General features: G+C 35.4%; 1 protein-coding gene across 1 annotated transcript in view; it reads left to right on the top strand.

Annotated features, from left to right (window-relative positions):
- Nucleotides 1-9,594: 9,594 nt before the first annotated feature.
- Nucleotides 9,595-17,453, top strand: part of LOC129244309 (uncharacterized) — a 36,844-nt gene continuing 28,985 nt past the window's right edge. The window contains exons 1-2 of the mRNA XM_054881926.1: nucleotides 9,595-10,225; nucleotides 16,594-17,406. Coding sequence (XP_054737901.1) covers nucleotides 9,716-10,225; nucleotides 16,594-17,406 — 1,323 coding nt within the window. The 5' untranslated portion in view covers nucleotides 9,595-9,715. The remainder of the gene's footprint in view (nucleotides 10,226-16,593; nucleotides 17,407-17,453) is intronic.

Genomic DNA, 17,453 nt, shown 5'->3' with positions numbered 1-17,453 from the left:
ATTTACTGCCATAACTTTAACGCGTTGCTCGATTGTGTATCTTTCCATGGTTCAAATTCGGTTAGTCTGAAATTTGAAAAATGTCAAATGAAATGCAGAAAAAAACTTGACATTTAGGTGTGGTTCATATTCAATATCGGTCCTTGAAATTTAACTACCCTTTAGAAGCGGAATCACCACAACTTAAAGACTATTTGAGCAAATCGATTCGAAAAAAATGCATTGTATGGGCTTATAATATTTTATATACGCAACATATTCAATAAAATGTATAGTCACCACAATTAGCTAAAATGGCTTTACATCTTCGAGTCATACCCTATGTTAATTTCTGCGCAAATTGTTTAAGTAATCGGCTCCAAATTAGCCCATTCTGCTTTGATAATTCTTTGGCCGTCCACATTTCATTTCCTTTCAGTTCTTGCTTAACTATTGCCCAAACCTCAGGCAACTGTGAAGGCCAATCCAATATTTCAATCCCATTTTCCATTCTACACACCTTCGGCACACCAGCCTTCCAAACATGAACCTTAACTGGATGCTTAAGAGTTCGATACAATTGTCAATTGTCAATGCATGCAACTATTCACGCAAAAGGAAAATTGATCCGTGAATATTTTGTTTGTCCAATTTCGTTTTGAATTTTCCTTAACCCATGCAAGTCTTTTTTCAAATGTGTGATAATGAGAGCAGCGGTTTTTTCAACGTGCTCCAGAATTTGAGGTCTTCTGCACGTAAACACTCTGGAATAGTGTATTTGCATACATTAACACAATTTTCCCTTAAAATCACTTCAGCTTCACGTAACAAAGCTTTGCTTTGTCACAAACAAATCAATGATCTTCTGATCTTGTTTTGGAGAGATACGTGTTTCCTTTTTTGCCTCGTCTTGGGAAGTCGTCAATGCTTTTAATTTGGATATACCGTTGCACTCATTTATTTATAAACATATTCGACTTCTCTAAATATATTGCTGCAGATGCAAGTGGCATTTATGGGCCTTCGATGTGTGTACATATTCAATTGATTTTTTATACGCGGCATTCATTTTGACAAAAAAAAACGTACGCTTTCTAAATTTCTCAAAAAACTCACAGATTGCACAACGCATTATGCGAAAAGGATACGCCTACACATGTAGCGGCATTTAAATTTTTTTATAATGGAACTCTAGGTTTGAATTTTGCTGGTCACGCATCTGTTGGATAGACTGTACTTTGTGAAATTGTCTCAGTTATTCATATACAGGGCGATTCTGAATAGGAATTCCCCATTACTAGGGAATTTTTTTCTATTTTCCTTCTATCACAAACGATCTATAAAAAAGCGAAATTGTGTTTTGGGGAAAAAGTAGGAAGCAAAAATGTAAAAAAATTACGTAAAATTTGGGGTCTTATTCTGAGTGACTTGACCGAAGAAAGGACCTTTTATTTTCCAATACCATCAGTAAAAAGCAGAAAGCTTCACTAAGCTTTCCAATTGGCGAAACGTTTGGCTACTTATTAAATCTGTGAATAAAAGGTAATTTTAGTACCCACGAGGTTTACGCAATTCTTCCTTCGTCCACGCTTCTGTGCCATATAAAAAGAGGCTTGTAGAGATTGGGATTTTTGTTATAGAACTATCTGGTACTCAGGCCAAATGAACTTATCTTGCATATTTGGTGCATTTGTACTAAAAGTTTTTCTAAAAAATGAAAATAAAAAAGAAAAACAACTGAAAACAATGTAAATGAAAAAATTTATTTATTTAATTTTAGTTTATCTATTTATCTAAGGCCTGGAAGTTATATGAAAGAGTTTCCCATACCTTTAATTTTATCCACAATTAATTTTAATTAGATGTACGAGTATATTAGAATGACCCAGAAAAACAAATTATGTTTTGGAGCTACCCGCATCGCCCACGCTTTGAAAATTATAAATGAATTCACCTGAGAAAAATGCACTTTTCCGTGAATTAAGTATAAAATATTTACAGATCGATAGAAGGTTGGTGCAAAATTAATTATCAATCAATTTTTGCGTTTGAATAGCTTTTTTCCTAAATAAAAAAAAATGATTTTGAGTGATGGAAATTTTTATTTTGATCTTTGCAATGGAGCAGTGGAGGGCATTGCTTGTCTGTTTGTATACTATAGCTGCCTAGTTCACAAGTGTCAAATATAATTGGCGTACGACGCCATTTGCCAAAATTATAAATCTTCCGATAGGTTGATTAATTTGGTGCCACCTTGTAGAAAGTCGACTGAAATTGTTTTATCACAAGTAGTTTATTATGTCCACTCTGTTTTGTTGCACGCATGAGAATACGAATTATTGTCAAGTTTACTGCATTTGTATGCATCTCTAAGATAACGTACTGAATTCTCCTGATTTATTTACAAGCAATAAATATAAAAAGATTCCGTTACATTCATTCATATATACATACATACATACATACAACCCGAGCTAATAAAAGCGTGTTACAAAGAAGCAATAGTAATTGCATAGCAATTGAAAACTTTACACGCCTACTTTTTGTTTGTTTTTTGTGTGTGCTTTGATTATGACATTTTCCCGCAAACTCGCGGTAAATCTAAGGGCACGTGCATATACGAGTAAAAAAACATACTAAACTGCAGTTAATTTATCTTAGTCTAATAGCTAATCAACGTACGCAGCAGAGGATTGATATGTATCACCACAAGTAGGTACTTTACATATACTTATATAGTATATATATACACACACATGGCCATTAAAATAGGTAAGCTGCATTTGTCTATCGATTTCCTTGCGCCGCTCGGAAAAATTCAAAACTATTTTTTTTTTTTTAAATGGCATCACTGCTTCGTTGTGAATTTAAAATACTGTTAAGTTGCTTTATTGATTGCACAGATTAGGTTATTTTCATAAAGTGTAATTTTGTAGTATTTTATAAAAAAATCCAACGACACCAATCGAAGATTCTTCGAATTTTGACCATGTCTGGCAGGTACCCGAAAAATGATCATAATTACAGGACTTTTAATATAGCAACAGTAGACAAAAAAATCAAAAAGATAACAACAAAAATACACACACACACAGTAATGTAGAAATCAACAATGTTCTTGAAAGGGGAAAAACACAAAAAGACGTTTCGACCAAGCGACCTAATAAATGCTTTATAACGCTGTTATATTGTTGTACAAATTATACTTAATGTCAATGGACAAATGTATAAAATAAATGGGGACTGAAACAAAAAATAATAATTTTAATAACTAAGAATTCATATAAATTTCTTTCAAAAATGGGTCGTGTGCAGTATTCCACGAAAAAAAACTATTTACACCAGTGATGGTAAATGATTTTTTCAAAAATCCCTACACAGCCCAAAAAAATTCCCTACTTTTCCCTACGCTTCAAAAAATTTTCCCTACAAAATTTCCTACATATTTTTCTCCTGTGCTTACACTATAATGAGGCACTTGCAACGTCAAAATTGAATTATTTGCTTAAGGGGGTCTTCTACCGTCACGGTTTGAAAAAATCGATTTTTTTTTTTTTAGATTTTTTAAAAGCTACTAATGTTAAGAGTATGCTATAAAGAGGGTTTTATGAAAAACATGTTCCTTCATGAGCATTTCGGGGAGAATACATGCATGCGCGTGGCATTTTCGAGCGTTTCTTTATCTTTAAACGCCTTTTCCCGAAAGTTGACTTTTTTCAACTTTCTGGTCACACATCTACTATAAATATTTGTCGAATTCATCCCATCTTTTTTCCAGTTATTCAGTGAACATCTCGCTATGTTTTCCCAGACCACTTTTTTCAATTTTTGATTAGTTTAATTTTGCGGGCCTCTAAAGTGTAAAAAAAAGAGGAAATTTTCAAACTTTTTTTTTAAAATCACGCATTTTTTACAAATTTCAAAATATTTAAAATCGCCACTGGGAAAACATAGCCAACGCTACACTTTATGATAAAAAAAAAATTTTTTTTGATTTCAGATAAGTAAAATGGTCGATCGCGTGCCACAAAGTCGCCTAGGACATTTTTACAAGGGCAACCTCGAGGACGGTTCAAGGACACAGGGCCAAAGAATTCGATTTGAAAAATATATTTTTAAATAGTGCAAACTTGTGCAAATTAAATAAAAAAAATCTGATTTCATTATCTCAAGTGGTTGCTTTGTAATTAATTCCCAAAAATAGGCCCGAGATTAAGGCGCGACGGTAGAAGACCCCCTTAAGTTTTGGGCTTGGTGCTGTTTTGACACTTTATAAGACACTTTAATAAGCAATTTTATTTCAAAAATATATATAAATACACATATTTATTAGATTATTGTATAAACACATATATAATGAAAAATACCGCAAAAAGACTAAAAATTCGACTTTTTCATTAGATTCAGTTCTGTTTAAAACAAGACAGAGTTTCTATTTTTTTAGAATCCGGCACGATTACTTTTAAGATGGGGATTAAATGGGGTGAACCATTTGCAGCGCGTCGTTATGCTCAGCGAAGAACATGCTAAGTCTTATTTCGAAATTTCTGGAACCATTTGGTTTACTCGGCTTTTTCTTAAAACAAAAACTGTTTATTTTACTTGTCTTTTTTATTGCCTTCATATTTTTAGCCACAGCTTCCAACCAGCCACTAAAATTGTCGTCGTCAAGCCACTTGTTATTGAACTTTTGTTTCCGATACTTGAATTTTTCTCCTGGTGTTCTTCCAAAGAGTCAGTCGAAGAGGAGCAGCTCTTTTCTGTAAAATATATAAATTTTAAATATAAAAAAAGCTAAAACTAAAATAATTGCAAACTTAATTCAAAAGTGAAAAGCACCAGGAAACGCGGGACAACTAACAATTTTCGCGCGAAGAAAAAATCGCGTTAGCGTTAACGAAGAAAAAATGGCAATGTTGCCGTATTAACGCTTTAAAAGTATGCTGCCATAAGGAAAAAAATACTAGCATGAAATCTGCGGCTTTTTATTTTAAATGAACTTTTTTAATATTTCCCGCTGTTTTTTTCTGTCCTTTTTGAAAATTCCCTACTTTTACAGAATTTAAAAAATCTGTCCTCCTTTTTCGACAAAAATCCCTACATGTAGGGAATTTTCCCTACATTTACCATCACTGATTTACACTACTGATAATTTAATTTTGACTCTTGCCAAGAGGGATCCATTTAAGGCATCAAAGGCCATTGAAGCTGAAAGCAACAATGAGTTCTCACCGCGGTTCACAAAAAAAAACAGTCAAGCGCGGTGGCGGCAACATACTGATTTGGGGATGTTTCTCTTGGTATGGAGAAGGACCTATTCATCTCATAACCAATAAAATGTACAAAATTATTTACACGACATATAGTACTTCAAAAAGTGATACTACCATTTGCTGAGGAGAATATGCCACTTAGGTGGCTTTTTATAATATGTAAAATAATGGCTTCCCCTCACTTCTCAGTGTTGGTATGTGAATGGTTTTTACAAAATAATGTCAAAGTTATGCACTGGCCAAGACTAAAACCCATTGAAAATCATGGTGGAGACTTCAAGAAGTGAACCGGGAAGGAAACATTCAAAAATAATACGGATTTATGGCAAAAAATCAAAGAACTATGGTATCTCAGTTCCGCAGAAGCCTGCCGTAGGATTATCAATTCTACAGCGTTTTTCAGTAAGAGCGCTTCAACTTTTTTTTTTAATAAAACACAAACGGTTTGACTTTTTTAACTAATTTTTTTTTATTATCGAGTTTGAACATATACATTTAAGTATGAAACTCGATTTCTTTTGCATGACCACCGCGTGCACGTTTTACGAAGTCCAATCGTTGAACCCAATTTTCGACCACTCTTTTGCATAAATCGGCCGAAATTCCAGCAATTTCGCGTTCAATATTGGCTCTGAGCTCACAAATCGTCGCCGGCTTGTTACTGTAGACCAATGACTTCACATAACCCCAAAGAAAATAGTCTAGAGGCGTCAAATCACAAGAGCGCGGCGGCCATTCGACCGGTCCATTTCTGGAAATAATGCGCTCATTGAACTTACTCTTCAACAAATCAATTGTAGCGTGTGCTGTGTGGCTTGTGGCCCCGTCCTGTTGAAACCACATGTCGTCTAAGTCCATACCATTCAATTGCGGCTAAAAATAATCGTTTATCATGTCGCAGTATCGATTTCCATTCACAGTAACGTGGCGATCGTTCTCGTCAACGAAAAAATATGGGCCAATTACGCCGCCGGCATGTAAACCGCACCAAACAGTGATTTTTTCGGGATGCAACGGTGCCTCATGAATCGCGTGTGGATTGCTTTCTGCCCAGTAACGCATATTTTGCTTGTTGACAAAGCCATTGAGCCAAAAGTGAGCTTCATCACTGAAGATGATTTTTTGGAAAAAATCTGGATCTGGTAGCAGCAACAGAACGATTATGCACGATTTGCAATCATTGCTTAAGTGTGTAGCGTTCCATGATGAAATGTATACTAATGAAGTTTACAAATGACAAGCGAAAAATAAAAAATATTGCGTCGTTCACCCTCCCTATCGGAAAAAAGTTGAAGCGCACCTATTGAAAAACGCTGTATAACAAATCGAATACAAAAAGTCATTCACAGATGTGGTGGACACAGAGGTTATTGATTAAACTTCGATAATTTAAACAGCATTTTTAATAAAATCACTAGGTTTTTTTGTATCGTGTCTATTTCTGTTTCGTACCTCTTTGAATGACCACATGAATATCCCGTTTTCCCCTATTGTCAAACTAGTGAGTCTTAAAAGATCCTTTAATTATTATAATAATTATTTATGTTTCCTATATTAATCTATAATATGAAATAAAAACCACACACAACTGAATATCTGTATGTACCTATTTTTATGGCTACACATATAGCATATATATTATTTATATAAACCAAATAAATCTATACCGTGCATATGTACGTACACAGGGTGGTTCATCTAGCGGAATCGAATTAAATTAATTAATTAATTAAAAAAAGCTCCTCATAAAAGCCGTTTCGAGGCGGCATAAGATTGTAGATACCTCCATTTGTGGAAACCATCAAGACACACACCACAAATAGAAGGAAAAGCTCGGCCAAACATTCAAAGGGCGTTGGTTGGTTGGTTAAAATGGTGATTCTTCCAGAATTCAACTAGCGCTTCCGCACCATTTTGTTGCCACATCCTCGTTACCAACTTGTTTAACGGTTATTTACAGCATGACTGTACCAGTCTGTGCGGTTTAAGAACCGTATTAGGTTGTTGATGTCTAAGATTTCTCAATTTTAAGTCTGTTAGAATATATACCAGCTCCAACACCACAAAAAATTTTTAAATTCTACAGTCCATTTTACTGCCATCTGTATCGACTGTAGTGTCGAAGTTGTTTAGAGGAATCCCTTGTTCCATTCTTCCTTAGATGGAAAGAGAGTGGTAAAAAAGGGTGTAAAACAAGCAAGAATATTTTTCCGAAATTTTTGTTTTTATTGGGAAGAATAAGTCTTGCTAATTCTTCAATACGTTTTCGCTTGTTGCGGCAGTTATTTCGCGCATGGCATTTTAAGTTTCAACTCTTGAATTGTCTCTGTATAGTCAATTGAAATCAAATCAAAACTTCTAGGTGGTCAATTGACAGCATCTTTTCAGCTAATTTTAGATTTTCGAATATTTTCGAATGCTTCTAATGTAATATATACCAAATGACGCTGCGACGTCATGAGAATATATAAACAAAAGGAAGGTAAATTACTTGTTTGTGAAGGGGATGCGTAGGCCAATGCAATAGAAACTACAAAAACGCAGGTAAACTGTAATTTGGCCAATTTTTTAACTCCCCTTTCACAATTTAACAAGCGGCACTTTGCTTTCATTAGTTTGTTTCGTTTAAATGTCATAAATTACAATATTACTAAGCCTTTCACTGAAGTTTACAAATATGTAATTTCTCCCGTTTCTCTAGTTTGTTTTGTTTATTTGCTTTAATGCGTCATGCACTTTGTCAAAATTGCGAAAAATAAAGTAAAGGTTTTCAGAAGGCGTCACCTTAGTTATTCAATTCGCCTTGATATATACAAAATTTGTTGAAGCGAAAAGCGATCAGCGATCAGCGATCGCGCTTTTAAATTTATTACTAAAGGGTGTTTTTTTTAGAGGTTAGGTTTTCAAGATGAAATAAAACGTATATAATTTAATGTTATGGCCAAGAATTTAGCTTTATTATAAAGATAAGGGTTTGCCATTATGTTTTAAAAATGATTTCGGGCAAGTGGCCGCCGCGGCTGGCTCGAATAAATTCTAGCCGAGAGGCCCAATTTTCGACCACTTTTTGCAGCAATTGGGGCCGTATGTCAGCAATAACGCGCCGAATATTCTCTTCCAAGACGTCAATCGTCTCGGGCTTATCTGCGTAGACAAGCGACTTCACATAGCCCCACAAGAAATAGTCCAGCGGTGTTATATCGCACGATCTTGGAGGCCACGCCACAGGTCCACGGCGCGAGATAATGCGCTCACCAAAAGTTTCCTTCAATAAATCGATTGTTGCGTTGGCTGTATGGCATGTAGCGCCGTCTTGTTGGAACCAATGGTCGTCCACATCAACATCGTCCAATTCGGGCACGAAAAAGTCATTAATCATGGCTCTATAGCGCTCTCCACTGACTGTAACATTATGGCCGGCTTCATTTTTAAAGAAATATGGACCAATGATTCCCTCTGCCCATAGAGCACACCAAACAGTGACTTTTTGGGGATGTAACGGCGTCTCAGCAATGGCTTGTGGATTATGTTCACTCCAAATGCGACAATTTTGCTTATTGACATACCCATTCAACCAAAAGTGAGCTTCATCGCTGAACAAAAACCATTATTTTCAAACCGCGCGAACCGAACCATTATTGTCGTAATAAATTTGCACTATTTGCAAACGTTGTTCAGGTGTAAGTCTATTCATTATGAAATGGCAAACCAAACTGACCATAAATCAAGTGACAGCTGTCAAAAAGACCATCTACGAAAAAAGTAGTGCCAACTTGAAAACCTAATCTCTAAAAAAAAACACCCTTTATAAGCCAAATTTCTGGTCCCTCACGTATATTATTTTAACTGTCAAAGCGAAAAAAAAATTGATAGTTCAAATTCAAGGCGAATCTATTAAAGGTGGTGTTGGTAAATCAGCTGATATGTTTTTTTCTTTCGCCGTGTCCATGTGGCTGTCAACTCAGAATGAAACAAGTCGAATTCGTTCTTTGTTTTATACTTTGCCAATACTTTGCTTTGACAAGCAAACGTACAAAACATGGTTGTTGGTCTAGTGACACCACCTTTAATGAATATGCCCTGTGCTCGATGTACCATCCTATATTTGATTTGCTCTGCACTTCGTTGAGTAAAGCTTTAGGTTGTTGCAGCTATAGGATGTGGGGTGCGCTATCAACCACTTCATTAATTAAACTTATTCACTTATAACTATTGGCAAACTTAGTGCATTCTACTGATACTCTCGATTCTGCTATGTATCTACATATGCATGTATGTGTTATGTCTCAAAGCAGTTAATGTTGGTATAAAAGCACTTAGAAGCCCTCCACTCGCACTTAGTTCACTTAACGCGCCGGAGATGTGCTATGTGGGGAATATTTACATGAATAATTTGTTATTTCAAACGGTGTGAGTAGGAATATATTTATTATATTTCCTAACCACAACAAAAAAGTCGTAAAATGTTCGTTTTCGATGTTTTGTCGGGCATTGCGGGCGCGTTAACCGCACACGTTACCGAGATCCTGACCACTTTGGCATTCATCACCTTTGGCACTTACCTTTGCCTGCAATATCAATATACATATTGGCGCCGTCATCGAGTGCCTTATATTGAGCCTGCGATGATTTTTGGCAATTTCAAAGGCATCCTCAAATCAGAGTGTGATTCTTGTGCGTGGTTCCAGTATTTGTACCAACATGAAAAGGCCAAAGATCTTCCTATCATCGGCATATATTGTTGTAATAAGCCCGCATTGTTAGTGCGCGATCTAGAGCTGGTCAAAAGGGTATTGATCAAAGATAATAATTATTTCTCAAATCGTCATGCTTCTGCCGATCCCCACTTCGACTCGATGGGTTCGGATAATCTGTTCTTTGCCAAGAATCCCGTATGGAAGGAGTTACGGGCCAAGCTGTCGCCAGTTTTCAGCAGTGGCAGAATGAAGCAAATGTTTCCACTAATGCAGGAGGTAAATGCATATCTACATGCACATACAGATTCATATACTCACCATACCAACGCACATACTAAGTGAGGAAAAGTTAAGGCAGTGCCAATGTGTAGAAGTAAAAAATAAATAAAAAAGTGGAACTTCCAACCAGGAAAACATAAAGCCCAGCTCCGATCTGAGTTGGTTTGTATATGGCTGACATGTGGCATTGCTCACAACTTCAGTACTCAGTCTAGGCGTGAGACATGAAATGATGGAAAAAGTGTTTTCTAATAGTGTATTTCTGCCGTGAAAAAACCTCGCATAAAAGCCAGAAGCTCGGCCAAACACATACATTTGTATAAAAACCATCTGCCGTTAGGCCAGAAAATAATTTTCAATTAAAAGCCCAAGAAATGGGTTAGTTAAAAAAAATAAATTATTCCTATAAAATTTGGCTCAAAATTTAAATTTTCATGTTTTACTAAAAATTTGTAAAAATTTACGTTTTTTTGATGTGGAAATAGTAATTTGGATAAAAATAAATCCATTATTTTCTTGGTAAATGGTTGTAGTGGTCGATATCTGGTAGGTTAGGTTAGTCAAGTTGCTTATTTAACACTAAGTGGCACTAAGGCCCATTGTGATACCTGCATTTGTTTTATTTTCCCTAACTAAGTTGCTAAGAAGGTAATTAGTCCCTCCAGTGAGATATTATTCAAATTTCGCAGGTCCTCAAAGAAATAATCACCAAGATATTAGGCACGGCTTCTTTGAAGTGCAGGGCGTTCACTGTACTGTTGTACTTTTTCATCTCCACAGCTCCAGCAGAAGTCATTGTGGGGTACACCCATTCTACTGGCTAGAGTGCCAATAGCGCAGTGACCCGTTATAACACCTGTGAGGACGCTGGTAGTTGATCTGTTGAATACAAGCAGATATTTTGTTCTTTTAACATTCATTTGGCCAGAGCGTTTTGGAGACCCTGCACTTAGTAGTTAGAGACAATCTTCTATTGGTTTCCGCGAAAATGCTCAGGTCAATCACAGTGTATAACTCGTTTAGAGGAATGCTTATGCCCTCTACCACTCGCTGAAGGTCCAACTCAGAGCCTCTCCTTGCACACTCATCCGCTCTTTCGTTTCCGTCCACTTTAAAGCTGTGAGTTACAGGGCGTTATCAATGGAAGTAAAGAAAGAGAAACTCGGTACATTTTACAGTTTTTCTTGGATAAAGGTGAAAATGCAAGCCAAGCCGCTGAAATTGTGAAAAATGTTTATGATGGCGGTACTGCAACACCTAATTATGTTTCGTCGATTCCGTTCGGGTATTCTCGATGTCGATAAAACCAAAGAAATAATCGCCCAGGAGCTAAAGATCGACCATAAAACATTTTTAAACCATTTGCACAAAAATTTTGCTCCAAAATTATGGATTTGTTTTTCAGACAACTAATGTAATAATTTTTTGTCAATACAATAAGAATTTGTTCAATGTTTTATTGTTATTTATTTCCTAAAACTATTTTTCTGTTCCTAAACATAACTTTCTTGTTGAAAAATTGAGCGCCGAAAATTTTGTTTTTGTAAATGTTATTAAGTTTTCTTTAAACTCTTTGGCGCAATAATTTGGATCAAATTTTTTTTTTTTCATTTCAAACAAAAAATTTTTAAGGTTTTCCAATAACAGGTGTTATTTTGAATAGCCATAGCGGGAATAGCATCGGTAGATATCACTTTTGAAGCTGTCATTTTTTGATATGTGACAATTAGAAACTACGCCACTAATAAAAATGGAACGTTACACGCTTAAACAACGCATTGAAATTAATAAAATTCACTAAAAGAATGGTGAAAATTTGGCAGAGACGGTTCGTAAAACTCGAACATTTTTGGGTCATCGCGAAGCACCTTGTCGGACCTCAATACAGAAATTGGTGAAAAAATTCGAGCTGTTGGGACAAGTTAGTGATGTGAAGAATAAAACCCGTGCACGTCGCTCAAGAACAGTCGAAAATATTGCTGTTGTAGCTGAAAATGTCGAAGAAACCCCAGGTTTGTCCATTCCTCGTCGTTCTTTAGAATTAGGCGTTCCACAAACGTCATTAAACCGTATTTTGCACAAAGATTTCGGTCTTAAGACTTATAAAGTCCAGTTAACACAAGAACTCAAGCCGGCCGATCATCAACAACGACGTGTCTTTGCTGATTGGGTCGTTGAAATGCATGAAAATTATTCGGAATTCCATTGAAAAATCATCTTGAGTGATGAGTCCCATTTCCATCTCGGTGGCTGCGTCAATAAGCAAAATTGTCGGATCTGGGGCTCAGAAAATCTAAGAGTTATTGTTGAAAAGCCTCTCTATCCTCAACGTGTGACTGTTTGGTGTGGTTTATGGTCCGGCGGAGTCATTGGACCTTACTTTTTCGAAAATGAATGAATGGAGCAACAGTTACGGTGAATGGATTGCGCTATCGAGAGATGATTAACGATTTTTTATGGACGGAATTGGATGGTATTGATCTGGACAAGACGGCGCTACGTGCCACATAAGCAACGAAACCATTGACCATTGAAAATACCTCCACTAGCACCTCTTATTGGAAAACCCTTTTGAAGTGAAAACTTCTTTAGAATCGTTGGGAGTGATTTGGGAAAAAGTGAAACGAAAAAAGCGACCAACTTGGCTACGAAGCGTTATATTATATGTTGATATAAACGTAGCGACGAACTAAATAAAAATAACTTTTATTTTTTCTTGTGATTCGAACCAAGGATTTTGGATCGGAAGCTCACATTGCTAGTCGCTCGGCTACCGCGTCATGCTGTAGGTGCTGGCCTAAAAGTTAGTTAGTTACGAAGTGTTATATTATATGTTGATATAAACGTAGTGACGAACTAAATAACTTTTAGGGCAGCGCCGGTAGCATGGCGCGGTAGCCGAGCGACTAGCAATGTGAGCTTCCGATCCAAAATCCTTGGTTCGAATCATAAGAAAAAAATTTTTTTTAAACAGATATTTTATTTTATTTTATGATATGTTTATGAGGAGCTTTTTTTCATGGCAGAAATACACTCGGTGTTTTGCCATTGCCTGCTGAGGGGTGAGCGCTATTAGAAAAATAGTTTTCCTTAATTTTGGTGTTTTCACCGAGATTCGAACTGACGTTCTCTCTGTGAATTCTGAATAGTAGTCACGCACCAACCCATTCGGCTACGGCGTTTGTTTAATTTTACTGATGCAAAAATGAGGGAAAATATTTGTGTTAGAGTTTCGGTCACGCCCCAGCAAAACCTGCGTGCATATGTATTTGTAACATTCAAAAAAATGTAATTGTGTTAGAGTTTCGGTCACGCAGGTTTTGCTGGGGACGCTCATAATAGCAACCGCGTGTGTATTTTTATATTCGTAAATATTTTCATTTTTAAATATTTACCGCAATTATGCCAGTAATGCAGAAAAGTGTCGTGAATATCGACAGAAAAAAAAATCAATAAATAGCATCACGGAATTCATTCACGAAAATTTAATAAAGTATACACCAGAAGTATCGCGGATACTTAGAAAAGATTACGATAAAGTTCCAATGATTTTAAGTGGCGATTTTAACGTAAATTTTGCATTAGACACAGCGGTTCCTTCAATTGACTTTCTCAATACAACATTCAATTTAAAAATGTGTAACAATCGCACTGAATCGACAACACGATCAAAAACAACAATTGACGCGGTATTTCAAAGAAATGTTGACAACATCGAAACCAAAGCATTTGTATCATATTTTAGCTATCATAAGCCACTCGTATCATTTGTTGAAATTGAAAACATTGAGGATGAATAATAATAAAATGAAGAAAATAAAATATGAACTTTATATCAATATTATAATGAACCTATAATTATCCCGCTCCTAATGCTGCTTTCGTCTCATTCTCTCTCAGTTTGTTTTACGGAAGGTTTCACTTCTATCGCGTCTAATCGTTAGACTGGTATTTTTTTTTAAATAAGAGATATTTTCTTTCTTAAACTAATATTTTTAAAAAATAAATTTGTTTCCTAAAAAATTTCTCCCATGAATATTGTAGAAGTTGAACAGTTGAGCACTTAGCTGAAATCAGAGCAGGTTGTCTAGATAAACACTTTTTCAATTCTCTTACAGAACTGTCTGGCGTGGCGATTAGGCCAATCTTGCGCTTCAGAGCCACAAAATGGTTTCATGAAGATAAATAAACAAGGTTCCCGTGGCGCACAGTGGCATCACAACGGACCTATAAGGTCTAAGTGAGTTGGTCATTAGGACCGACTACCACCATAACCTAACCTAGCCATTCTAAAATATTTTTGTTTTCTTATGTATTAAATTTTTCCTAAAATCATCTTTCAAAAGATCTCTTAATATTTAAACAAATTTTTTAATTAGATTCTCCTTTTAAACGAAATTTTACTTGAAAATAAGTTTTTTTCCGAAAAAATTAAATGTACCCATAAATTTTCAGTGTTTTCCAAATTTATTTTTTGAAATTTTGACATAACGTTTTACTTATATACCCTTTTCCTAAACTATTTTTTTTAATTTTATTTTGTGAAAAAATTAAACGTACTAACTGTTTGATAATCTCTTCCTTAGGAATTTCGGTACAATAATTAAGGGCAAAATGAATAGAAGGGGGGTAAAGATTTTGTTGCTTTGTTTTTATGTTTTACTAAAAATTGCTCCAACAGAAGATTAAAGAAACGATGATGATGAAAAACTATGCAATTTTAAATTTTTTACTTAAGGGGTAACACCACTCTACACGCGTAAAATAAACACGATTTTTAAAGAATTTTTTTGTATAGAAAGAAAGGGAAAACAATCGCTCTGATTTGGGAAGTTATTACTTATATACTAAAATACAAAACTACAAAGTTTGATCGAAAAATTTTACAAAATGGCGGCATTGGAGACATTTTTGTAATGTGGTTTCTCTTGAAGGAGCTCCGCGGCACGCAGCACAGAGGGTGCAAATTTTAATCTGGAACAAGGAAATTTGTTTTTTCTTAATCTAGATAAGAATAGCTAGAGAAACACGTAGGCAATTTAAAAAATAATTTATTTTTGTGGAATTAGCAAGCATTTGAAGAAAAAAACTCTATTTTGGACTAAAAAAACGGCACTTAAATAATTATAACAATCGTTTAAATTAATCTATCGAAAATCCCCTACGCTCTTCTCTTAAGAAGGTTATTATACAGACGTAGTGAAAAACCTGATTAAAAATATTTAAAATGGTTTGAGTTATGCTGCGTGCCAATTTCAGAAAACGTGTTTTGAGAAAAACGCGTTTAAAGTTTGGAAATTTGGAGAAGTCGTTAGGTAGCAGTCACTAACGCTTGGTTAAAAGCTTCAAATATTTATGAAATAGACTTCGGTAACGTATAAAACTTTTTGTTCTGTATTTTAAAAGGTTCAAAGAATTTTTTAAGCTTATAAAAAAAATCAATTTTTTGAAATGTCTACAGTGGTTTTACCCAAATTCGACAAAAATATTATGTCAGTCAGTGCAATATTATTGTGAAAATTTTTATTTATTTATTTATATTATAGTGAATATAATTCATTTTCGAGTTGTTTGTAATGAAATACTTTTATGTTGCTTAACATTTATTTTGATTAATTTCAAATAGAATGATTACCATTTATATTTTTTGTAGTTAAAGTAGGCCGATTTCGTTGTTTAAAAAATAGTAATTTTGAGTGAACTTGCAATGTTAAACTCTTTAGCGTATGGTTTTTAGCAAAATAAACATCAAAAGTTAATTTCTGGTACCCAAAACCAAATGTACATAAACTTTCTTCTGAGAAATGTAAAAACGCAAATGGCTGGGGATTAATAATTAAATTAAAAATAAGCCGACCGCCATAATCAAATGGGCTGGTGCGTGACTGCTAACAGTTTTTTCTAATTGCGGTTGCCCCTCGTCAGGCAATGGCAAACCTCCGAGTGTATTTTTACCTTGAAAAAGCTCCTCATAAAAACCATTTGCCATTCGGAGTCGGCGTAAAACTGTAGGTCACTCCATTTCATGGAAACGGAGGCACACCACAAATAGGAGGAGGAGCTCGGCCAAACGCCTAGCAGAAGTGTATGCGCCATTTATTTATTTTTTCTATTTAGAAATAAGGAGTCTCGGAAAACATATCGGAGTTATGCTTCCCTCGACTTTCTTGTTTATAATTGCATGTAGAATACATTAGTCACCGAAACAAAGTAGACAAAAACTATAACCCACTCTAATAGATTATATATATATACATAAACATATACTCGTACATATGTACATATACGCAATAATAATATGAAATTTATTTGTTAGAAGCAACAGTTTAAAAACATTACAATTGGCTTTCCACTCATATCTGTAGATGGCTCAGCAATACGACAGCTATCTCTGTACTTTGAAAATTGATTCGGAAACCAAATCGACTGTGCTCGAAATAAAGGAGTCAAATTCATTATATACAACCGATGTGATTGCAATTACTGCTTATGGCGTCAAAAGCAACAGTCTTCAAAATCCTAACGGCACTTTTCGTAAGAATGGAAAGAAAATTTTCACCTTCAGTTGGTTTCGTTCATTAGAGTTCAAAGCTATCTTTTTCATACCAATTTTGACTACAATATTCCATGTGAAAGTATTCTCTGCATCGGTTACAAAGTTTTTGCGCAAAACCATCAATAATGTAATGGAAGAGCGCATTAAAAGCGGTATTGTTCGCAATGATCTCATCGATATTTTGATTAAACTTCGACGCGAAGCGGAAGTGGAATTGAAAGAAGGTAAAAAGCCATTCCTTTTGCAGCGAGATGCTTTGGCAGCACAGGCAGCTATTTTCTTCTCGGCTGGCTTCGAGACCTCATCAATGACCTTGTCATTTACAATGTACGAAATGGCTCGTCATCCGGATATGCAGCGTCGTTTGCGCGAAGAGATACGCGAAGCAGTGCTGAATAACGACGGCAAAGTGACCTACGAATTGATAATGGGTCTGAAGTATTTAGATAATATTCTAAAGGAGGTGCTACGCATTTATCCACCATTGCCTTTCCTCGATCGTACATGCACGCCGAAAGCAGGTGAAGCCGGTTATTCATTGAATGAATACGGCATCGATTTTAATATACCTTTAGGTATGCCTATCTTCGTACCGAGTCACGCCATGCACATGGATCCGCAGGTGAGCTTTTTAATTAAAATAAAAATATCTACACTCGTTCTTTTCTT

The sequence above is a fragment of the Anastrepha obliqua genome, chromosome 4 (assembly GCF_027943255.1).
Source record: "Anastrepha obliqua isolate idAnaObli1 chromosome 4, idAnaObli1_1.0, whole genome shotgun sequence".
Lineage (NCBI taxonomy): Eukaryota > Metazoa > Arthropoda > Insecta > Diptera > Tephritidae > Anastrepha > Anastrepha obliqua.
This window is presented reverse-complemented; position numbering and strand designations above follow the sequence as displayed.